Source organism: Lotus japonicus, chromosome 1, assembly GCF_012489685.1.
Source record: "Lotus japonicus ecotype B-129 chromosome 1, LjGifu_v1.2".
Lineage (NCBI taxonomy): Eukaryota > Viridiplantae > Streptophyta > Magnoliopsida > Fabales > Fabaceae > Lotus > Lotus japonicus.
Window position 1 is genome coordinate 92,961,756 of NC_080041.1, and position 25,612 is coordinate 92,987,367.

At 37.0% G+C, this 25,612-nt stretch overlaps 3 protein-coding genes across 4 annotated transcripts; 1 reads left to right on the forward strand and 2 right to left on the reverse strand.

Moving 5' to 3' along the window:
* The first annotated feature begins 2,379 nt into the window (after positions 1–2,379).
* LOC130727886 (uncharacterized) lies at positions 2,380–6,061 on the forward strand. The gene is made up of 7 exons (XM_057579163.1): positions 2,380–2,685; positions 2,985–3,074; positions 3,200–3,280; positions 3,892–4,023; positions 4,426–4,644; positions 5,103–5,195; positions 5,361–6,061. The coding sequence occupies exons 1-7, from the start codon at positions 2,437–2,439 to the stop codon at positions 5,520–5,522; spliced, it is 1,026 nt and encodes a 341-aa protein (XP_057435146.1). The 5' UTR covers positions 2,380–2,436; the 3' UTR covers positions 5,523–6,061.
* A 503-nt stretch (positions 6,062–6,564) lies between these two features.
* LOC130727885 (uncharacterized) lies at positions 6,565–14,985 on the reverse strand. 2 transcript variants are annotated; one of them, XM_057579162.1, is made up of 22 exons: positions 14,858–14,985; positions 14,596–14,772; positions 14,440–14,510; positions 14,291–14,368; positions 14,063–14,194; positions 13,784–13,834; positions 13,545–13,685; positions 13,305–13,427; positions 13,111–13,188; positions 12,682–12,771; positions 12,489–12,611; positions 11,931–12,014; positions 11,340–11,438; positions 10,992–11,186; positions 9,921–9,996; positions 9,591–9,694; positions 9,250–9,509; positions 9,054–9,140; positions 8,745–8,975; positions 8,458–8,536; positions 8,255–8,318; positions 6,565–7,164 (listed from the first exon to the last, which is right to left on the reverse strand). In XM_057579162.1, exons 2-22 carry the CDS (start codon positions 14,684–14,686, stop codon positions 7,052–7,054), a joined length of 2,370 nt encoding a protein of 789 aa, XP_057435145.1. In that variant the 5' UTR covers positions 14,687–14,772; positions 14,858–14,985; the 3' UTR covers positions 6,565–7,051. The 2 variants fall into 2 exon arrangements, with proteins under 2 accessions (XP_057435145.1, XP_057435144.1); XM_057579161.1 differs by having other exon boundaries at positions 14,846–14,978.
* A 9,919-nt stretch (positions 14,986–24,904) lies between these two features.
* LOC130712331 (uncharacterized) lies at positions 24,905–25,612 on the reverse strand. The gene is made up of 2 exons (XM_057562171.1): positions 25,118–25,612; positions 24,905–24,985 (listed from the first exon to the last, which is right to left on the reverse strand). Exons 1-2 carry the CDS (start codon positions 25,610–25,612, stop codon positions 24,905–24,907), a joined length of 576 nt encoding a protein of 191 aa, XP_057418154.1.

A 25,612-nucleotide genomic window follows, 5' to 3' on the forward strand; every position in this document is an offset into this window, starting at 1 on the left:
AACATTTTTTTTTTAATCATTTAACATCCATTGAGTTAAATGTTTCTTTAAGAGAGTGTTTCATGAGGATCGAACGTCTCCTAATAATTAAACTTTCAATCTTAGATTTTCCGTTGTAACAAAAATAAAAATCAAACTTAGGAGTTTGAACATCACTTTTAACCACTGCAATAGACATTTATTATGTGTAATTATTCTAGTTTTTTTTTGGGCAAAACGAAAATAAAGACAAACATTACAAGGTAGCAGCACAACACCTCTTGTCAGAAGCAAGAAGTGAGACAAAGCTATTAGGAGGAATTGTCCAAATTGTAAGACTACACGGCATACGATCAATGCAGATAACTAGTCGGCGCATGAGTTAGCTTTCTTACAAACATGAGTGAACTAAGTGCACAAGGGCGTGAAACAATGACCATGAATTCATGCATACAAATTTAACTAATTCTAGCACACAAAAGATATTGATAAAAGATTGTGTTCATATTATTTTTTTTGAGAAGAGATTGTTTTCATAATTACTACTTTGGTTTAAACGTGTATGGCATTAGGTGTTTATTGCATAAAACAATTTGAGAAGTTTATAGATATAAGCTAAAAATGAGTTCTAAGTAAACATAAGTTCTTATTTTTAAGTTAATTTGAACATATTATGAAACTCAAAATAATTTATAGGTATGTCTTTACATAAGTTATCTCAAACATTAGTATAAGCTTTTATATTATAAAATAAGCTCAAATAAGTTATTTCTGATTTGAATTACTTCCCATTCAAACCGTACTTGCTACAACCAATTTTTATTAAAGTCATTTATATTCATAATTCATAATTATCTATAAAAACGTTAATCAAACACGCACTTACTTCATTTAATTAGTAGTAGTAAAATTTACATCAGCCAAGTAGGACCAATATAATTTATTTTTTTAGGAGATGTCACATTAATTATAATTAAAAACAGATGGTATGTTATAAATAGAGTATTAAATAAACTTTTACTATTATCATATGCTCTTCAATTTTCAGATTTTCACTTGCACGTGGTCCCCCGTGCTATGTTTCTGTGTCTTATTTAGTTACTATTTTCTTCAGCGCGCATGGAGTATCTGTGTTCATTGAAATTGGAAGTTTGTCACTTTGTTCTTAATCTAGCTGGATTAATTGGTAAACATCTTTTGCTTAAAATAGTTAAATAGCTGGATTAAAAACTATTGCCAACATGCACATAACCATTGTATTAGTGCGAAGTTTAACATAGCCAGTTCGAATATAGACTTATTGAAACTGATTGAAGTCTACTAGAGAAAATGAGTTTCTTTTGACCGTAAAAAATTAATATAAAAAATATTTACATTGTCACTATTTACTTTTTAAATTATACTTATAAATGCAGCTTCTTTTAATCCAAGGAGGCTTGAAAGCCCAGGTACATCAAACAAAAGGAGAGAATCAATTCCATATTTCCATGAGCTAATTCCTCACTCTAAGTATCTTTTTGGTACATTCCTCACTCTAAGTATTGTTGGAGCAGCAGCTTTAGTTGGAAGTAAAATTGATTCTTGCGACGGAAAAATCCGTCACAAAGTCCTTGTCAGCATATTTGCGACCTAGACAAATCCGTCAGAAATCTGCGACGGTAACTCATCGGTCACAAATTCTTTGTCAGTATGTTTGCGTCGGAACATATGTCCGTCACAAAATACTTCTCAGCTTGCTTGCGACGGAAACAAAATTCGTCACAATGTCCTTGCAATAGAGGTTGATTTAGCGACAGAATTTTAGAGACGAATATTTTCCGTACGTGTGAGGTGCAAAGCACGTGCGAACCTCATCCCTGTGAGGTGTTGGAAATAGAACCAACCAACCAACCAGAAACAACGCCGCTCCATTTTCAAGTGAACTCTGAAATTAAAATAATAAAAGCATAGTGATAATTGTTCTGTACTAGGGCAAGCTTACGTAAGAGAAAGACAAAAAGTAAACCCTAGCAGAGCACTAAAATAGCAAAACTACCATAAAAGGAATATTCTCCTTAATGCTGAAAAAGTTGGTTTCGTACAAGTGGATGACCTCCCTTTTATAGAGGGGGTGGTCATGATATGGATCTTTCCTATATTTGGGCCTGACAATTAGGGCCCAAATCCCCGTACATATAAGACAAATCCAAAGGAATCTTCCAGCTGGCTTGTGGGTCCATCACCTAAGGGAGGGTAATGAAGCTCGTCATGTTGCCTTTCCCGCATTGGCTATCGTCATTGGTTTATTGTTCATTTTGGGCGGGACACCGCCCAGTCCAATAATAAATATAAAAACTACAATCAAAAAAATAAATATAAAAACTATATAGTATAAATATTAATATACATGATAATTGATATATAAATTTCTCTGGAATTTCCAAGTGAACTCTGAGACAGTGCAATTTTGTTTGATTGATGATCATGTATTTGTTGACAGGGAAACCCTCCTTCACACCCAAATTGGTGCTGTCTTCTTCTTCTTCAACTTCATCTTCATCGTCATCTTCAATTTCCATCGTTTCATTCCGAACTCGTTCAACCACATCGATTAGTTTTCCCAGAAATTCAAACCGTAAAGGAAGATTTCCATTGAGGGTTGAAGCTTATGATTCCTCCACCAACCCTGCTGGAGATTCCAATTCCAAACCCCCTAACGGCACTCTCGTACTGCTTCCTCTTTCAATCTTACCCAATTATTATATATTGTTGTTCATTACAGTAATTTAAGTATTTTTATGAACAACATACTTAGCAATTAGCATGGTTTGTGATTGGTTTGTTTCCAATGTGTTCTCTTATCCTAAGTTTATTCAGCATTATATTTATATGTCCCACCCCAAGTGATTATTTTGGTACTAAGTGGGATGTATGGTCAAAAACAACTTGTTCAAGGAAAAAAAATCTACTTTTGTTATATATGATTTTGTTCCTGATTAATGATTATGCCTTTTTGAAATTACTAGTCAAAGAGCAGGAGAGAGATTTTGCTGGAATATGTTAAGAATGTGCAGCCGGAATTTATGGAAATGTTTGTGAAAAGAGCACCTCAACAGGTATGCTGTTGACTTGCTATCAACATGTATTCATCACTGTTTATTAATTGCCTGGTGAAAGTGGCTGTTTGTATTGATTTTTATGCGATGCGCTCTTGTTGAATGGGATTTCTTTTGATGATTAGGTTGTGGATGCTATGCGGCAAACAGTGACAAATATGATTGGAACACTCCCCCCTCAATTTTTTGCTGTCACAATTACCACTGTAAGATTATGCGCATCCCCTCCCTCCCCTTTTAGTTTATTTGCATTTACAATCATTTTATGATGCGCCAGTCTCTGCTAGCTTTGATGTTATATTTAGGTGGATAGCTAATCTCTTGGTTTCTTTGATGATTTTTTTCTATGAAGTGGGAAACTTTGCTTTGCCCTATGTATCAGTCCCTGAAATTTGTGCGTTGGTCACTATTCCCCTTTTTATGGTTGGTGTTGTTGTCATATTTGTTCTTAAGTTTTTACTAAGTGTCACAATCCCCGAAATTCATAATTTTAAAAGAAAATTAAAAAGCATACTAATTATCTTTGCTGCGAATTTCAGAACCCCTCATTTCTTACCTTTTTGCATGGTAGGCATAAATGTTAGAGCCTTTTATAAGTTCCTCCCCTTACATTACTTGTCTTAAATTGTTGAGGAACTTCATTGATACGAATAACTATTCTGGTGGTTGAAAAATAACATGTGTTTAGCACAAGATGACCGAACTGGTAAAGCAATATTAAGCCATGTAGTTGGCTTAAACTGCAGTTCTTACTTTTCGTTGTATCATTCTCTCTTACTTATTTCAGTGGAATAATTTGGATTTATTTTTCTTTCAGGTAGCTGAAAACCTTGCACAGCTCATGTACAGTGTCATGATGACTGGATACATGTTCAAGAATGCACAATACCGTTTGGAATTGCAAGAAGGTTTGGAACAGGTTGCCCTTCCTGATGTGCAAGATAAAAAGGTAACACTATTTTTCTTCCTTCTTTTCTGGGATGATGTGGTTCAGTTTAGAAAATGTCGAAGCACATGGATAATTGTAACGGTGTGTTTAACTAGTTCTGGTGGTCAGATGGCTTATTTGGACCTTTCGGCCCAGTTTCCTATCATTTACCACTTTTCCTTTTTTAGAATAGAGGCGGAAAAAATCTGAGGACTTTCTTTAGTATTGCGTCAGCTAGCAGAAAAGAAATAATCTTATTATTTGGTAGGTTAGTTTCAGGCATAAGAGTGAAGAGCATTAAGTATTTGAGAATTCGGTATTCAGAAATTGCTTTTGTGACTTATTGACCTTAGCATTTTCCCCACTAATCAAGAAATGCCTTATTTTGTGCATTCTTTAATTTGCACTCCTAAAATGTTGCAGGATAAGCCAGATTATGCACCTGGGACACAAAAGAATGTTTCAGGTGAAGTCCTTCGGTGGAACCATGTTTCTGGACCTGAAAGAATAGATGCTAAAAAGTATATTGAATTACTTGAAGTGGAGATTGAGGAGCTGAATCGTCAAGTTGGAAGACAATCTAGCAATGCACAAAATGAACTGTTGGAATACCTAAAATCTCTTGAGCCTCGGAACTTGAAGGTTAATTTTCACTCTCCTTTTGTCTGTATAACATACTTCTTTGCCTTTATCCAGCTGATGTGAATTGTCTGCTTAGCTTATATTTCTATACATTGATCTGCACTGTAGCTTTTAATGTGATTAATTTCTGAAAAATTGGGCTCATAAAAAAATTGTTGTCCATTATGTTGAGTCTGCAATTTTAGAATCAGCAGTGAACACTTTGGAATTGCATTTCTGTTCAGAACTAGGTGTTAGTTTGGTGTTAATGTACTCACCAGTTATATATCCACTTCTGTTAATTTACTTGAGTAGGTGCTCTATATATTATGATATTTGCTTCTGTACCTTTGATTTGACGTTCCCATTCAGATTACAAAACTTAATAATTTTTTTCCTGTCAATTTCTGCAGTTAGCATCTAGGAGCATCATTTATTGAAATATGTCAATTATGCGCCATAGTAATTTGTTTTTGTAGGACTTGACTAGTAGTGCTGGGGAGGACGTTGTGCTTGCAATGAATACATTTATAAAGCGCCTACTGGCTGTTGCAGATCCTAGTCAAATGAAGGTTTGCCTCCTCATTATCTCAATTTCTTGATCTGCTTGTCTAACCTTTTCAAATTACCATTTGGTCTATAAGTTGTACATTACTTTGCCTTTTTGGTTACTATTACAAAAATCATTATTTTTTCAGACCTTTGTGTAACTTGGTCAATGTTGATTTTTTTTATAGACTAGCGTGACTGAGACTAGTGCAACTGAACTTAGCAAACTTCTTTATTGGTTGATGGTGGTCGGGTACAGCATTCGCAATATTGAAGTTCGTTATGACATGGAAAGAGTACTTGGTACTCCTCCAAAGCTGGCTGAATTGCCACCAGGTGAAAATGTTTAAGCAGTCATAAAGTTGGTCATTGAAATACGGTTGTGCCCCCAAGTTGGAACCCTGTTCCCTAAGACTTTTGTTGATTGGTTGAAGGCACAGTCATGACCTGAAGGAGAAGGCTGCATTTTTTCAGAGGCCCTGAACTATTGGTTTCCTGATAGTATATCTGATGAAACATTTTTTCTCTTTTGGGTATATCTCATGAAACCTAACCCTTTTTCTTTTGGGTACGATGAAACTTTTATTGAGAGTTATACCAACAAGATATCAAGATTGATTCCCTGAAGATGTTGTCTATCGTTTAATTTATATGTAACTGCTTTGACAGCATGAACTGTAGTGAATCTTTTATAGACAACAATGGTTGCTGAGGTTGTCAACATAACTACGCCAAATCTGCATGTTGCTTCCATCCGAGTCTTGCGTTGCCTGATCAGGCCGTTCATTTTTATAGCAGCATTCTTACATTGTTGGGAACTTTACATGTGTGTTTGAATTTTAGTTAAACAGATGACTTTTATCTCAATCCATAAGAAGAGTTTGGTTCACTTTTAATTTTGAAGTAGACGACTTTTATCTCAATCCATAAGAAGAGTTTGGTTCACTTTTAATTTTGAAGTAGACAGTTCTTTCTTACTCACACAACACTCACATTGGAAATGCACGTTTTAAGTTAAAAAACTAACTACCATCTCAACCAACTTGTACAGTGCAGAATGTACCTGAATATACCTAATATATGTTGGGAAAATTAGAGTTCCATGTAGCTTATAAATTGTGCTCTATTTTGTTCAGTCAATTTAATGTACGTATATCTATATTTTTATATACACTTGAAGTAATCCATGCAATCTAAGTCCGATACTTACAAAAACTTGTATGCAATCTATCTATTCATTTTGATTGAAATCTCCATTTTTCTGTTTTACTTTTCTGCAAGACTAGTCTGACCTCATACAGTTTTTATATTTATTTAAATTATTTTTAAGGACAAAGAATGATGTGGCGAATCTCAAATATATATAAATGGTTGACTGTAAAAATTCGTATATCCATTAAACTCATAATTTCTATTGATAAATATAAAATTTTATCACAGAAAATTTCAACAGGGGTTTATCAAAAAAAAAAAAAACTCATTCAACTGGATGCATTTGGCAGCTTGACCCCCAATCAGTACCAACACAAGGTGCTTCCATACACCCTACTACATAAGTTACCTGAATTTAAATAAGCTTTCAGCTAAGATATCGTTCATACCTTACTACAGACCTCTAGTTTTCCATGCAAATACCCAAAAAAAAATTAATAAGAAACTCTGATATACTGTTAACTTCTCCCATATTGCACATGAGCAGGGGGGGACCTGGCCATCAAAATCTTCCCCCCCTTAAAAATAAGGTTATAAACTATATATAAACTGCATCTTCCATAAAAGGAAGTCAATCTGAACCAGAGCTTCATTCCCGATCAATATACAATTGGCATTCTCCTGAATTACTTGACCAAGAGAATTCAACTGCCATCCCATCAGAGCTCTAATTTAAAGGAAAATGATAGTTTGGCCACTTCGGGTATGCACGTTTGAATAAATTCATACACACAGTATCACGCTGTTCAAGAACGCCGTTCAGAAGGCATTTCATTGCTCCTGGGAAACAATATAAAGTATGATCAACATCATGCATTTCATGTATATTTGAATATCAATGGCTACAAGCTGAAATGTGAAACGAAAAACATAAAATACTTGCTAACCAAATCAAGCTATAAAGTACATTGTCATTTGTTTTGTCAAGTTTAAATCTTCACTTGTCAAACCCAAAGGATATCATATCTTCACCTTTTTCATCTGCGCCACCTCATCCGCAGTTCCACACCTCGTCCACCCTTTTCATTTTTACCACACTCCAACATATAATTACAATACACTAGATAGTGCTTCCAGCAAAAATCTCAAACAGAAGCACAAATATCCAAGAATCTATGGGCTCAACATAAAATGTTCATGCAGAACCAATTGAACTTAAATTAAGAAGTGAGTACAGTTGTGTTTACAAGAGTCAAGTAACATTACTCCCGCAAGCAAACTATTGCAATCAATATTCAACAGTGGAGCAGATGTAATGATCTTAATCGTATTTTATCTAACTAGTTTAAATTTTCCCATCAAGTCCCTATATACTACTCTAATCCAAGCACAAGATCATCATGGAGTAAGGGGTGGTCATTGGGATTTTGGTGCCCACTAGGGTGGACAACTTTAAAATTGGTCCACCGGTGGACCATCATCATATGCCGTTGGATCTGAGAATCTTGGAATATTCTTTTGATTGATGGTTAGGATTGAATGATGACAGAAAGGATAAAAATGTAAAGTTATAACCTCTTCATCTTCCCCAACTCACCCTGTTCATCATATTCCCCAACCCACCTTCGTACACCTGAAAAGCGCCGGCGATGTCACCGCCGTCACCCCTTGACCTCTCAGCTCCGGAGAGTTCCAGTTTCAGAACCTCTCCGGTCATTGGTACACCAAAATCCCCCAATGGATAAGGAATTTTCCAACATAAGAAAATAAAGGTAAACAGTATGAACAATGGGTCAAGGATGAGAAATCATGAAATGCATCAGTCCATCATTGACTACCAATATATACTCTGTTTTCTCCCTAAAATAAGTAGCCACCAGAATGTTTATCATAAAATTAATGGTAAAGGTTTCTAACATAACTAACGTACCATGTGTACCAACAGGTTCCTTAATCCGGCCACGAAGACCACGTTTGGTATAAAGCTCTACAGGCTGCAATCACCGCCCACAATAAGAAATCTCATCAGTGTGATAATTGAGAACAATATGCAGAGAATAAACTCTTTTTTGACTCTGCACAAATATCCAAGCAATATGTAATGATTCCAAAAACTGGGTAACATTTTCTTACCTTAAACCATTTAACATCCTCAGGATTATAAAACATGTACTTCACCGAAGCCTTACGTTTTGATACTCGTTGGGGGTAACTGCACCATAAAATATTTATAAACTTCAAATAAGCGAAACAGAAATTCTATTATTGATTGTCACAAATATCATACAAATATGAAATGACATTTACATTTTTTACCAGAATCAGTATGGGAAAGACATCAAACAAAAAGACCATTGGAACCAATAAAAAAATATGCAATGTTTTCAATGGTGGGACTTGCAAACTATCAACAAACATACCCTGTCAAAATAACTCGCTTAAGGATTATCCTATCTGAGTCAACGGTTTTCAGTGAGCCAACAGCAGCCACTCTGGGTGCAGCATCCTCTCCATCTCTTTTTAGGATTATCGTAGGAAGAGGAGGAAATGAAATTGGTGCATAAATTGAAGCAACTGAGAAGTGCCCAGCATGGAGAAACCTCTCCATCTTGTTCTTGTCTGTATTTATGAATTCACTAGAAAAAGTTGGCCTGCAAAAAGTACATAAATTATATTTTTCCCCTGAAATGGTCTATTTTTGGCCATGGTTATTCAAATCGATACCATACCTGCCAACAAATTGCCGAAATCCAACATGAAATATTAACTCTTCCTTGGATTTGATGGGTGCATCATATGTTTCATGTTTTTTCACGCTGCAAAACACGAGTGATTTCAGCTCTTGACACATCTTTTGAAATTTGAATGTTCAGGGCACTGAAAAGCATTGACTGAAAATTGAAAAATGATAAAGCATAAACACACCTGAAATGAAGGACGGATATTTTGGACTCATGCTTCAACAGGCCACATGCTATAACCGGGCTTGTCTTTGCAAGCATACATAACTTTGAAGCAACAGCACTGGGCACTTCCTTGATATGCAGCCTAGCATATGAGCCAACAGGAATGCAGTCCTCCCTGTTTTCTTGCTCCCATTCTAAAGCTTTAGCGAGAACATGTTTTTGTGTTCTTTTAAAATTGTCAAACTCAAAAATTTTGGCATAATCTTGTGGTAGAGATTCCTGATATTAGTAGAAAAGTCAGCTTTTATTTTTTTTGTTAAGAGACAATATCACTATAAATAATCTCCAAAAGACACTTACTTTAGGATCCCATGAAGACGTCCTAAAGGACTTTAGTCCCCTATATTTTGCAAACCGCTTCCTAGCAGGGACATCCAATGGTGTATCCACTTCATCAGGAAATTCTGTAACGGTAAAACAATGACAAGCAACAAATAAAAAGAATATCATTATCAGCAACAAACTGCAAATCATTGATAGGCTTATTCAAGGTCATTTTCGACAAAAGCCTTCACAAATAGGAATAAGAAGTTTTTTATAAAAAAAAAACAAGAAACTAGTTTACAGACAACTTAGCCAACTGAGACATATAAATTAATAACAATAATAATAGGAACAGAAGAAAAGTACCCTCGTCGGCAGCATGCGCTTCTTTAATTTCCTTAAGTTCATCCTGTATCTTCTCTCTAGTCAAGATATCTACTTCCTGTAACGCAAAAGAAAATTAATCCAGCATTCATGATATAGATTAAGTTCCATTGACTCCATGAACATCAAGTGTTGGTTGGATGAAATTCTCACACAACCTACCACTTTGTTGAAAGTCTACAAGCTCAAAAAAATTAATGTTAAGCAAAAAGTGGTAACTGCTGATGAATAATATACTCTATCAATTAAACAAAATAACAACCACAAAACTTAGAAAAGCTTTTTTTAGGGAAATGATTTTTTTTTCTCTTTCAATAGCTCCCTCAGTAAGCTAATATCACTTTTTTGAGCTCAAAATAAGCTAATCTAAAGACATGATTAATCATATACTTATTCAGTTTTCACATTTGAATTTCATAAAATCTAGCATGGAAGATCTACAAGATGATTAGTTATAGCTCAACATGTGGGTTGATCCAAATCAAATTCTGCAAGAATATTTTCAGTGGTGTATGCATATCAAGTCCTATAAAAACTTTTTTGACCCCAAAATAAGCTAACTTAAACAAAATTAATCATATACTTATTCAATTTTCACATTTGAATTTCCTAAAATCTAGCATAGAGGATCTACAAGAAGACTGGGTATAGCTTAACATTGGGATTGATCCAAATCAATTTCTGTAAGAATCATTTCAGTGGTTTATGTGGATCAAGTCCTATACCAGCATCAGTTAGTCACCACCACACACACATTAAAAAAGAAGAAATACCTTTTAATGATTTAAAAAAGCTAAAGAAACACCCGGAAAGGGATCAGGATTATCATAGCACAATGCCACAATCCCTTAACATATTTCAAAATTACCACGAACAAAATCTCACAGTAATAGGTGAATATACATTATACAACACAGGGAAAATTAACTGATAAAGCAGAGCATTCTCCAATGCTTAGTGTTTAAATCCAGAAAAGAAAAAGAACCAGAGGTAGACTAATGACGCCAACAGTCTATTGACAACATTCTAGTATTGTGTTTTTCAGAAGCTTACCATCATAACTGAATCATTGTCAGTTTCTTCGTCAGAATCTCCAAATCTTAGTGAAGCTCCATCACCATCAAATTCTGAATACTTATTTCCCTCTTGACCTGGAAACCCATCTTCGCTTTCATCCATCACCATACCATCGTCATCATCATTGTCAAGATCTGAGTCCTCATCAGAATCATCGACAATCCATGCAGCCTGATAATTAAAATCAAGTCCAGAGGCATATTATATCCATAATAGATGTTTGGTAAGCAGAAATATATAAGAAATTAGCATGAAAGAATATGTAAAATAAAAAAGGGGCACAAAGCACACAGAAATGAGCAAATGAAGAAAACAAGTACAGACCTGATATTCTGAAGTGCCTTGAGGAAGTTTTCTCTTTCTTATCTTCTTTTGGTTTCGATCTTCATCAGCCTTGGTAATTTCAGCTTCTGTTGGCCATGTCTAGTAAAAAGGAAAGATCCCATACCCAATAAATTCAATGAAAGAATCTTACAAATAAATAAACACTGGAAGCATATGCAAATAATGCGCCCAATAACTTGAATAAAATTTCTTAGGAGGGTGGGAGGGGGAGGAGAATCTGTTCTTAGCTAAGAAATAGTTTAGACAACAACCAATTAGCAATAAATAATGGGTAGTATACGAATGTAATAACTGATAGCAAAGTAGTTATAGTTGTATAACAGCTATATGCTGTTACCATTGCAGTTAGGTAGTTGTAACAACCTGTTACTAATTGATGGGTTCAGCTAACCTATAGCTCAACTATACATTAGATGTTGTATACCTTCTAACTCAATCAATACATAGAATTCAGAACTTGTTCTTGGTTAATCAAAACGAAGTTAATCAAATCAAATACTGCTAAATACAGAAGCTCAAATTTTACAAATTACAAATGGGTAATAATAGAAATGAGAATTCATTATCTACCTGCTCTCCCGCAAGAGGATCAGGTATATTCTCGACAACTAAAGCTTCCTGGTTTTGAGGATCTGGAAACAGGGAGCCTGTGACCTACAACATTAAAAGGGAGGAAAAGAAAAGAAAAAATAAATAAATAAGTAAATATAAATAAATGTTTAAAGAAGATGTCGCAATAAAATGGTAAAGATTTTGAAAGATCACAATATCCAGATGTTGCATGAACAGCAGATATCAGAATTTCAGTAAATCAAATTTAAGAGGGGGAGGGGTTTGTGTGTTTTCAGATTGACTACCGAATACCAATCAAAGGTGAATAAATTACCAATGCCCTTTAACTTATTGTTCGTCGGACTCCCATATAGATTAAAAAGAGACTAGTTACTGTAATATTAATAAATTTAACATTGTTCAATTTTAATATTCGTTAAAATGACTTTACTTACGAACTTAAAATATGTTGTATGTTGTTTTATCATATTGTTCCATATGTACAAAACCAGATGAACCTCAAAACAGCCTCTTCCTTTGAAAGTTTGATGGCTGATTTGGGAAAAATGCTCATACCTCCACATCATGCATTTCATCTGAATCCATCAAGTCCTGATTTTTTCTTGAATTCAAAGGAATGGGATCCTTAAGAACTTCAATTTTACACAATTGAAAATCTCCTGCACCTGAAACATGAACCTGGTCCAAAAAAAAATTTCAGACAACCAAACACTCAAAGCAATCGCAAATCAATGACACTGTTGATTACCAGTTGGTTCACGCAGAGGCTACGAGCACGAAGGTAACCAGTGAGAAGGAGGGTGGATTTTTCAGAATGGCCATCATACACTACATCGACCTGCAATTTATGGTGGTAAACATGATAAAGTCAACAGAAGAAAACTATATGTAAACTGAAAGCATAAATCAACATGTGGATCAAATAACATAAGGGCTCTTGAAAAAGGTGCATATGATTATACGATTCTTCATTAAGTCATGTGTTAAAATATAATCTGCAGGCTAGCTTAGTGATACAACAACAATAACAACAAAAGCCTTGTCCCACTAAGTGAGGCCGGCTGCTTAGTGGTACAAATTTGCAAATATAATGCATTATGTCAGGATACACGGATAAAACCAACATGACTAATTTGTTAATCAAGAAGTTTAAAGTTGGACCACCATAAATCCAAACCTTTTGAGCCATAAGGTAAGATCGTTGAGTTCTCCAATGAGGAACTTTAAGCCTTTGCTCTTTAAAGAGCCACAAGAACTGCAATTGTAATGAGGGAGAAGTTAGACCAACAAACTGAACATGCATTGGGTGACAAGTTCAGCAGGTACTATCAAAATATTAGCAAATAATAGTGAAAATAGTGAAATAATTACCTTGTGTAATTCATCCTTGGTATCAGCTGGATAAAATTTGCAATCCTCAGGAAACTCAGAGGCAAGACTAGAAGTGCACATCTTCTTTAGTTCATTTCTTTGTTTGAGCTCAGTGGGTAGATCCTGAAGGCATAAAATGAAAGTTCCGTGTTAGCGTCTACAACTCAATTTCTTCTGAAATAATTGCAAGCTCGTGAAATCAATTGGTAAGTTCAAGAAATGAGATCCGCCATAACTTACACGAATAAAGACAACAGTGCTTGGTAAACCAAGAGACCTAAATACAGAAAGGCATTGATTTCCAAAGGAATCGAAGTAGCAAGAATCAGTTTCTTCACACGAAGACCTTGCTGAGGCCACAAAAGCCACTAGATCAGCAACCTAAAACATAAATAGTGTCCAGCAGTAATCAAAATCACATTTTCAGCACCCCTTAACTAAATTAAACCTCTAAACAAAGAAAATATAGGCAACAATACCTTAGCCATCTCCATGCATGATTGTAGATCACCATGAGGGGCTTTTAGTAACTGCGGCACATAACATTTGGTCAATACTGTGAAATCCTATCCACCACAATATACTTAGGAAAATGGTTATACAAAAAGCAGCACTAAATTTCAATTGCATATCTGTTTAAATTATAATTGTGTCCTCATTTCTCAATTTCATACACACATACGGCAAGAGCATACAAACGCAAAAACCTAGCAACGAATTACTAATTTCCAGAGAATAAGGCAGCAATCCAAGAATACCGTTATTCGTGTCCTATATTCAGAGGACACGACTGTTCCCGGCAGCGCTACAGAAGAATCTTTAGATAATAATGACAAGAGATCATCTGCAACTGAATCTATATCCACTGAAGCAGCAAGAGCAAAGAGAACCTGCGAGAGAGCACATAAACGGAGTTCAATATGACGAATTGAGGATGCAATAAATAAACGTCCAATTCAATGCTACAAAGGGTATAGTTTTCTTACTATAACTCGAGGCGGACTTCTCGACCCACTGAGCTCTCTTTTTTCTTTCAAAACAGCAGCTCGTTTTTGCTCGCGTATCTATAAACTTTCCAATCAGTGACTCTGAAGCAAATGCAGATCATAAGGGACATAAAAACAAAGACACATACCATTTTACTTCTCTGAATTCTAGCCGCACGAGCTCCTTTGCCAACATTGTGCTCTGATTTTGCAATTCTATCTAAACAAACCGAATCAAAAAGCCAAACGTTAACTAAGGCAAACGCGAGCGGCGTAAAGGGATGCATATTTATCAAATAACTAACCTTTGCCAGCGGTTTTATGAAGATTGCGAGAAGATTTAGAAGCGAAGCGGGTCTTGTGAGCCTTGTTGACTTGAACTCGCGACCCTCCCATTGTGGTTGCACTGATAGGTATCAGTGCTTCTTCTCAACTTTTGAACCAAGTTGCAAAACCCTTTTTCAGAACAGTGATTTCCCAACCTGAAATCAAAACCAACCTGAGTAAGGGAACATTGAAAAATTGCATTGAGTTGTTGTTTTATCAGAGATTCACCGGAATAGGCACCTGGGGAGGGTTCTTCACGACGGTGACGAGCGGAGCGGAGCTTGGGGCGTGGTGGTGGAGGCTTGCGAAGGTGGCAGTGGAGGCGACGAGGCGTCTAGTGATATCGTAGTAATAGAGTTGGAGGAAGGGGTTTAGGGTTCTTATTTGACCATATGGTTAAGTAAAAAACTACAAAAAATAATTATTATTTTATTTTAGTCATATATTAAAAGGTTAAATTTTTATTTATCCACCCACTTCACTTTTTTTTTCATCTCATTTTCTTTCACTTTCTCTACCTAAATAAACTTGTATCCTAAATGTAATATAGAGAAGTGGTTTATCAAGTTGTATGGGACTAAAGTCGACTTGGACGAGCTGAGTAAAGACACGAATATATATACCGAATCAACCAGTTGAACTAATGACCTATTTGGTTCGTTAAGTGATCATTGGCTCAGTACCCTAACTAAGATGATGTTTCGTTCAAGTTTAATAACACTCATTTTAGGACGAGGGGAAATTGGCCCCTTGTCGCATAGTGCATTAACAGTGACGCAAAAAAATTGTCTCATTTCTACTAGCGGTGGAATACATTAACAAACGAAAATTTTATGAAATTTGATCCAAACTTATTCAATTTTATATTTATATATTAATTAATAGTAAATTTTGTTTTCTATCCTTATAAAATTGAAATACTCTGAATTTTAGACTAATTTTTCAATTATTCAAAAAAAATCGTGTGTTTATTAAAATTAACAAAATTTATGTAAGTTTTTTTTTTGGTACATTGGAAAGTTAAATTACACCCGTCAAGAATCAATCTCTGGACCTCCCCTCTACCCAACTCGTATGTTTCCTAGCTCTTACCACTTGAGTTATCCTACTGAGACTATGCATGTTCTAACATATATTCTAACACAGTTTTAAAAAAAAATACATATATTCTAACACCTCTTGACGGGCTTGGTTTTTTAATTTTTAAATCTTTTGATATGGCCTTGCTTGCCAAACAATGGTGGGAGAGGTTGAAATGTGAGAATTCTTTGATGGCCAAGGTCTTTAAGGCTTGTTATTTTCATAGATCTCTCTTGTGGTTAGCTAAGAGAGATTATCACCCTAGTTATACTTAGTTATACTTGAAGTACTGTGTTTAATTCGAAAAGTGGGTGATTGACAATGGTTGTCATTGGAGGGTGGGTTTTGGTGCTAAAATCAACATTTGGAAGGATTTTTTGATCCAAGGGGGGCGGTAAGTAGATGCAGGTTTAAGTTCTACAAAGTCAACTTATGCCTTTATTCATTGGTAAGTAGATGCAGGTTTAAGTTCTACCTTTGTGGGGGGGGGGGGGCTTCATCATATGTGTATAAATTAGAAGGTGAAATCGATTATGCGATGTAAGGAGATGATGTGGTGGACATGTCTTGACATCTTCCCTACTTGTGTATGATTAGCCAAAAGGGGTGTTGCAGCGGTTTTTATAGGTTTGCTGTGCGAGAGTGTGGATGAGACATTTGTTTATACTCTGTTGCAATGCTCCCAAGTTGTTCATTTATGGTATGACTCACCATTTTCTCTTGTGACTCCCTTAGGTTTAGGGGGTCGTTTTGTGCATGACTTTGTGGACTCTTGAAACGTGAAGATGGGTGGCTAATAGATCATTTAGAAAATCATTAGAGGAACCTCTTCAATCCATATCGAATTGGAAAATGAGAACCTCATTAATCAATGTTGTGGTTAATTCAAACTAGAGTTGTGTGTGGTTAGTTGTAGTATGGTCACCTAACCTGTGGCTTGAGTTAGTTGTGAGACTCAAGTTAATTGATGTGGAGTGTTAGCCTATACACTATAAATAGATAGGTACTGTTATGAATAAAAAAAAGAGATCAATTTTCCCCTATCTGCTATTTTCCTATCTGTTAACTTTCTGCACTATTCACTTTTGCAATAACAAATTGGTATCTAAGAGCTATTGTTGCGTTCCAGAGAAGGGTGAGAAAACAGCCAAGAAAATCAACATAGTGTGTGAGAGAATCGACACTGTGAGTTGAGTTCTTCTTTCCTTTCCTTCGTCATTGAGATTTTCTTCTCCTTCTTTCTTCTTTGTGTGATCGAGTTCTTGGTGAGAGAGGAACAAGCTTGAGCCTTTCTCTGCGAGAGAAAGGGGTTTCTCTACCTGGGTACAGATTGGGTGTCTAGTGGGTGAAATTCTAGGTTTCTTGTGTGTGAAATAGGGAATTTTACCAAGGGACACCAGAGATCAGAAGAGATGGGGAACAATGGAAATATTCCACCAAATTTACCGATTTTTGATGGCAAGAATTGGGATCACTGGTGTGCGAAGATGAGTGTCATCTTCAATTTTCAAGAGTGCAACGAGGTGGTGGATGGTGGCTATGAACCACTGGGTGAAAATCCAACCAATGCTCAGCGTGAAACTCATAAGGAAACAAAGAAGAGGGATCAGAAAGCGTTGTTCTTCATACATCAGTGTGTGAATGCCGTGGTGTTTGAGAAAATCTCAGATGCAACCACCTCCAAGCAAGCATGGGATGTGTTGGTGAAGCTGTATGGTGGTGATGAGAAGGTCAAGAAAGTACGTCTCCAATCTTTGAGGAGACAGTATGAATTGCTCCAGATGAAGAACAATGGGTCAATTGCAGAATACTTCTCCAGATTGGTGACTCTTACAAATCAGATGAAGAATAGTGGAGAAACACTTTCAGAGCAAGCTATAGTTGAGAAGGTACTGCGTACTCTGACCCCAAAATTCGATATGATTGTTGTGGCTATAGAGGAAACCAAGGATCTGAGCAAATTGAAGCTTGAAGATCTCCAAGGGACTCTTGAGGCCAGAGAATTGAGGGTAAAAGATAGGGATGCTGAGAATGAATCACATCAAGCACTAATGGCTCAGTCCAAGAAGAATGATTTTGAAGAAAAGAAAAAGAAGTGGAAGAAAGGGAAGTGGAAATCCCAGAAAGAAGCTTCACAAAAGGAGAGATTCAAGCCTGATGATAAACCTGAATCCTCAAACAAGAAAGAAGGAGGGTTTGGTAAGAATCAAGGTAAAAATAAAGGCTTTGACAAGAGCAAAATCCAGTGTTTTAATTGTGAAAAGTATGGACATTTTGCCTATGAATGTGGTCGAGGCAAAGGAGGTTCTGGGCATCAGAAAGTTCACAAGAAGGCTGAGGAAGAGGCCAATATGGTGGCACAAGACGATTCTGATTCAGACCCAGTTATGCTAATGGTCACTACATGTAAAGGAAGTCTAGTCTCAGATGTTTGGTATTTGGACACAGCTTGTTCAAATCGTATGACTGGACATAAAACCTGGCTAACTGAGTTTGATTCCTCAAATAAGAACAAAATCAGGTTGGCTGATAGTAGAAACCTCATGGCAGAAGGTATAGGAAAGGTTGCTATACACAGAAATGAGAAGAAGGTAGCAGTGATTGAGGAAGTATTCTTTGTGCCAGGAATGGATTGTAACCTCTTAAGTGTTGGGCAATTGGTAGAAAAGGGTTTCTCAGTAACTGTGAAAGATCGTTTGCTGAAGTTGTATGACAAACATGATAATTTGGTCTTGACTTCCACTTTGGCTAAGAATAGAACATTCAAGGCTAGTATCAGTGAGTCTGCAGCACAATGCTTTGCTGCCACTACACCAGACCAAGAAGCATGGCTTTGGCATCAAAGGTATTGTCACCTAAATTTTCGAAGCTTGTCTGATTTAAAGTCTAAAGATCTAGTGCTAGGTGTTCCTAAAATAGTAGCTCCAGATAGCACATGTTCAGTATGCTTAGTAGGGAAACAAACTCGGGTCCCTTTTGTCAGCAATTTACCTATGAGGGCAAAGCACATTCTTCATGTTGTTTCTTCTGATATATGTGGTCCATTTGAAGTAAATTCCATAGGATGGAGTAGATATTTCATATCTTTCGTGGATGATTTTAGTAGGAAATTGTGGACTTCTTTAATCAAAACAAAAGGTGAAGCATTGACTGAGTTCAGAAAATTCAAGCTATGGCTGAAACACAAAGTGGACAAGCACTTAAGATTTTGAGGACAGATGGGGGGGGTGAGTATACTTCTCATCAGTTCCGGGATTTCTGTGAGACTCATGGTATAATCCATGAGATCACTCCACCATACACCCCCCAACACAATGGCATGGCAGAACGTAGAAATAGAAGCTTGGTGGAGATGACAAGAAGCATGCTAAAGCAAAAGCATCTTCCACACAAGTTCTGGGGGGAAGCTATTGCTACTGCCACTTATGTCCTAAATAGGTGTCCAACCAAAAGCCTTAAAGGAAAAGTTCCTGAGGAAGTGTGGTCAGGATCCAAGCCTAGTGTAAGTCATTTAAAGGTGTTCGGGTCCCTATGTTTCAAACACACACCAGATGCAACAAGGACAAAGTTGCAGGACAAAAGCAAGCCCATGATTTTGATTGGTTACCATCCAACAGGGGCCTATAGGCTCTACTTGATAAAGTGGTCATCAGCAGAGATGTCCTTATAAAAGAATCTGAGGAGTGGAACTGGGAAAAAGGGGCAGTGAGCGGTACTGTTTTCCTAGTCATTGATGAACAATTTGAGGTGGAGCCAAACCAGAATGAGGGACAACTTGAGGTGGAGCCAAACCAGAATGAGGGACAAGAGCTGAATGGAGGGATCAATGATAATGACTCTGTGGTTTCTGGTGGTGAGGTTGTGACAGAAACATACATAGACAATCCAATGCAATCTCAGCAAGCTTCTAGACCACAGAGGCAAAGGCAGATACCAAGAAGACTACAAGATTTTGAACTGGTCTCGGATAGTGGTGTCAATGAAGAAGGTGATCTTGTCCATTTTGCTATGCTTGCAGATGCAGAACCATTAAACTTCCCAGATGCACTAAAACAGAAAGTTTGGAAGGATGCAATGCTTGAAGAGCTAAGAGCAATCGAAAGGAATAATACTTGGGAGCTAACTGACTTGCCTCTCAATAAGAAGCCAATTGATGTAAAGTGGATCTTCAAGGTCAAGTTGAGCCCAAAAAGGTCAATTGTCAAGCATAAAGCAAGACTTGTGGCCAGGGGTTTTCTTCAAAAACCTGGCTTGGACTATTCTGAAGTATTTGCTCCTGTGGCCAGACATGAAACTATTAGACTTGTGGTGGCTCTAGCCTGTGGAAGGAACTGGTTTTTGTCCCATCTTGATGTTAAGTCAGCATTTCTAAACGGTCCTCTTGAGGAGGAGGTGTATGTGACACAGCCACAAGGGTTTGAAGTAAAGTACAAGGAAGGAAAGGTGTATAGGTTGCATAAGGCATTGTATGGCCTTAAGAAAGCTCCAAGGGCTTGGAATAGGAGGATTGATTCTTTCTTTCAGGTGCATGGCTTCAAGAAATGTTTTGTAGAACATGGTGTGTATGTGAGGAAGACAAGTGATAATGTTGATTTGTTGATCTGCCTGTATGTTGATGACTTATTGATTACTGGAAGCCCTAAGTCAGAAATTGATAAGCTGAAGCATCTCTTAGAATCAGAGTTTGAAATGACAGATCTGGGAAAACTAGCTTATTTCTTGGGAATGGAGTTTTTGTACACTACGCAGGGCATAATTTTGCATCAAACTAAAAGTATGGAAAAGAGGTTATACTCAGGTTTAATATGATGCAGTGCAATGAGGCAAGAACACCAGCAGAAACTAATCTGAAGCTTGAAGGTTTATTCAGTGAAAAGGGTGTTGATCCTACTGAGTACAAGCAATTGATTGGCTCATTAAGGTACTTGTGTAATAGTAGGCCTGATCTGAGTTTTGCTGTTGGTATGCTTAGTAAATTCATGAATGAACCGAAGAGGTCTCACTTGCTGGCTGCAAGGAGGGTGTTGAGGTATGTTAAGGGAACTGTGAACTTTGGTATTTGGTTTCCAGCTGATACAGGAAGAAATAAGGATGAGCTATAAGGTTTCTCTGACTCTGATTGGTGTGGAGATAAGTTGGATAGAAGGAGCACAACTGGTTATGTGTTTCAGTTTCAAGGAGCTCCAATCTCTTGGATTTCTAAGAAACAACCAGTAGTAGCTCTTTCATCCTGTGAAGCAGAGTATATAGCTGGTTGCTATGCTGCCTGTCAAGCTGTTTGGATCGATTCCTTATTGAATGAACTGGGTGTGAACATTCAAAGACCAATCATGCTGATGATAGACAACAAGTCAGCCATCAATCTTGCAAAAAATCCAGTGTCTCATGGCAGAAGTAAGCATATTAAGACACAGTTTCACTATATCAGAGAACAAGTGGGAAAGGGGAAACTACATTTGGCTCACTGCAGCACTGAAGAGCAGATTGTAGATATTCTAACTAAAGCTGTGAAACCAGATCAGTTTGTAAGACTGAGGGGAGAGTTAGGTGTTGTAAGTTTTGATAGTTTGAATTAAGGGGAAGTGTTGTGGTTAATTCAAACTAGAGTTGTGTGTGGTTAGTTGTAGTATGGTCACCTAACCTGTGGCTTGAGTTAGTTGTGAGACTCAAGTTAATTGATGTGAAGTGTTAGCCTATACACTATAAATAGATAGGTACTGTTATGAATAAAAAAAAGAGATCAATTTTCCCCTATCTTCTATTTTCCTATCTGTTAACTTTCTGCACTATTCACTTTTGCAATAACAATCAAAACAATCAAGGCCACTATTGAAAAGAAAGATAAGCTTAATTTTATAGAAAAATATTTTTATATGAGAGCATAAGAATAAATTATAATCGTTAGATTCAAAAGAAAAAATAAATAATAATTAAAGAATGACGTGGGGCTAACTCTCTTGGGAAGAGTTTTTCATCCACATGACTCGAACCTAAGAATTTATTTAAGAGAAATCAATCATGTACTACTTAAACCAATTACTCATTGGATATGAAAATTGTTGTTGCTTAGAAACCTAAAATGTGCTACATTTAAAATAGTCTTTAATAAAGTACAATGAACAAAACTACATAAAAAAGAAACTAAGAATGAGTCTCACTACTTAAAACTTAAAAGCAACTTGAAGTGAAAGATTTGTATAGAATAACTAAAAAATCTTTAATAGCGTCATTGACAAAGTCACATTTATCCATCACTAATTACTAAGGAAAGTAGTTCTATAAGAAAATTTCAAAAAATATTTGGGTGTGTTGTACAAATTGCCACAAATGTAATGATAGTATTCAATAGAGTTAATTAAAAGTATGTAGTAGAAGGAAGAAAACATTCTAGAGAAGCATATGAAGGTAAAGAACTAACAGGGGTGCTAGTTGGCAACTTTTTTTTGTCCACCCAAACCAAGGTGTTTTTAGTAATTTTTAATAAATAAATATCTCATTGTCTCCTTTTTCTTGTACTGTCATCTTCCCCAAATGTCTGGATCCGAAGAAACGTTGCCGCCATGGACTCGCCGGAGAAGCTATGAATTTGGTTCTTCCATTTTTCTTGCTTCTTCCTTTTTGCGCACAAAACAACAATTTAGAGTAGGCATACAAGAAGCTTAAACATTTAGAAGCAGATATTACAAGTTTTAGAGAGATACAACTAAATTTAAAGACCCAAAAAGCCTCGCGAAAGTCCATCTCCGTCAAGCATGCGCTTTGCGACGGCAAAGGATTGCCATACCCGTCAGAAAATTGGCCGGAAATCGGAGACATATGGGGATGGAGGACCGGCTGGAGAGTCACCATGAACGGGACCTTTCACGACCGCTACTTGTACCTGCCGCTTCGGCTCTGTTCGACGTCGAAGAACTCTAGAGGAGGGTCCAGCCGCAAGAGAAAATCTTTTCCCAACAAGCTCGTTGTTGAACGATACATCAAGTATAATTTTCCAGATGATGCTGATGTCAATGCGTTTTTCCCTTCATTCACATGGAAGATCCTGCTGTAAAATCAAACGACTCTTCTTCTTGATTATTCTTATCCAAACAAGAAATCAACTATTAGATTTTTTCCTCTCTTTAATTGATTTTTTTAGATATTTAAATTTAATTTATCTACCTCAGGATTAACTATTCTAATAAAAGTTGCCCACCCTAGTGGGCACCAGAACTAACTATGAGTTTCAAAGATGCCCCTTAGAATAATTCTTTTAACTTTACTATAGTTGTAGAGGTAATTAGTGGTAATAATATCATAAAGAGGTTCGAAATTAAAAATGGGTCCAACCCAAACAAGACTGCAAGAGATACTTACAGAAGCAAAGCAAATATTCATATGAACAATCCTAACAGGTTTGCTAGCTGAAATCCGAAATACACTAAAGGATAGAATAGAAAATAGGAATATAAGAATTAGTTGAACTTTGAAAAACAACCGCCGCCCAAACGAATTGAGGGCTTGCTAAGAGAGTTAGCAAAAAAATTCAGGGATCCCTCCCTGAATACAACTTGCTCAGATTTCAATACTTTGGAAACCGCAAGTGGAAGTGGCGTATGTTGATGGAAAAAGACAACTTATGGTGCCAAGTTCTGGCAACTAAATATAAGGAATTCTTGTTGGTGGAGAGATTTGATGTCAGTTTGTCCTGTACTGGGCTAGGGGTTAGTTTGGGATGCCACATGCAAAAGAATTGGGGATGGTAGGAAGGTTTCGTTTTTGGTGATGATTGGTGGGAAGTTGAATTTTGAGTTCACTTTTCCCGAGATTATTTCATCTTTCTTCTCAGAAAATCTGACTTGGTTCGTAGGAATGTTATCCCAATTAGTGTTGTAGTCCATTATGGTTTGTGCGAGGTGGTGGAGTGTTTCGGGGGCGGGGGTAGAGAGGTTAGTGGAGTTGGCTCAATTTACATCTGGCTATGGCAAAAAGCAAGTAATGCTTCTATTTTTTAGTGGTCCACGAATCCAATTTTCATATGTGAATTTGGGTGTGGGTCGTTGCTTTAAACTGGATTTGGTTGGTAATAGTAGCTTTTATGGGCAAAAGCGGTGGTGGATTATCATGTACTCAAATTCTGGAACACCAAGAAGGGGCATGTTGTCATTCAAATGACACTTCTTTTGTATGATCATTCCTTTCCTATTTCTTTGTTTCATGTACTTCATGTTTTGGTTCTAGTCCCTTTTGACTAGTTTCTTTCTTTCTTCATTGTATTCGGGTTAACATCATTTGTGTTTTTTTTTAATTCATTTTTGTTGTTTTGAATACAATGGTTTGACTTATAAAGAATGAAATAAAAAAACCCAAGGATACTCATATCCATTTCTATTAAGGTTACTCTACTTTATATAAGGATCTATTTAACCATATTTCTAATACTCACAGTGAATTTGCGAATGACATAACTGTTGGATCTGTTCTCATTCTCCAAAAGGTTTATCCTCTAAAACCTAAACATTAATCTTGCTTCCTTTGGTCAACTATGCGTCTATACATGGTTGGATTAAAATCTGCAATTTACTTGCAGGTTTCTCTATTTGCACCGAGACAATCTGTTTGTTATCTGAATATAACATTGTCCAACGTAGTCAAGGTATAAAAATCATCTGAACACGTCTACAATCAAGCTTTGTCATGTTTTGGGTTTTCAAACCACTTTTATGTTAACATACAGGTATTTCCAAAGGATTGCGGACCCCACGACTTCATCGATATCACAGAGGATTAATTTTGTTTGCGTGTTGCTTCTGGATAATTTCGTGTAACCTTTGAACTGCTTGCCATGGATTATTTATGTTATTTTTTCTGCCTTTGATTATTTATGTTGTAGTTATTCAGGTTTTTTTCATTATAAGATTATTTTAAAGAATCACAATATAAAAATATGAAAATATAAAGAGTCATAATATAAAGAGTCACATGTCATAATATAAAAATATACAAAATATAAAAATATACAATCAATCACTCTCCCCGACCCCAACCCCTACCGCCTCCCCTACGACCTCCTCTAGGTCCAGCTCTGCCACCACGAGCGCCCTCTCCACGGGCTCTGCCTCCACGAGCTCTGCCTCGAGTTATGCCTCCCACAACAGCAAAGGCAACTCCCTAGGTACCAATGAAGGCACTCGATCTAAAAAGTTCGAGAGCCCTCTTAGTGAGGGATCAGGCCTGTGTGCCTAGTGCGAGAGCATCTGGAACCTCTAGTGACTGCTCCAACATCTCCACACCCCGACGCATAGCAGACTGCAAAAAATAATATACATGTTTAGGTAGAGCTCGTGAACAAAATCACAATTGAATGAAAATAGAATTCAAATGTACCACATCACTGAGCTCATCCCTCCTATCATCAGGGATGATGAACCGATGGGACACAAGGCTATACCACCTCATGTACCCCTCCACCGCCTCTCCCGGATGTGTAGCAGGGATCCCCTCAGGGCGCAGGTGCGGCTCAAAGTCAGCATATGCAGCATCTGCGGTCTCAGCGAGGGACCCAGTTGTCTGGATCTCAGAGGGTTGTCGAGGGATATCCTGTATGTAGCCAAATTGGCGCAGAACCCTCTCTGGTAGATGTCGTCGAACAGACCGGCCGAATGGCGTCCGGATGTAGCCAGAATACAGGGCCCTGGGATCCCGTGGTCGATTAGCCTGATGGTCCTCAAATGGGGTCCATAAAATGTCATCCATCGTAAGCTCATCGAGAATGACTCGCCTCTCCTGGAGTCCGACATGCCTTACCCGGGAGGTAACCCACCGGTACGCCCTAGGCTGGTCTTGAGAGTAGTCCGGATCCGCCCTCCAGATAATAACGCGGTCTAAAAGGTACTCATAAGCCCAACCTAGCAAGAGCGAGGTGAACCCTCCCAT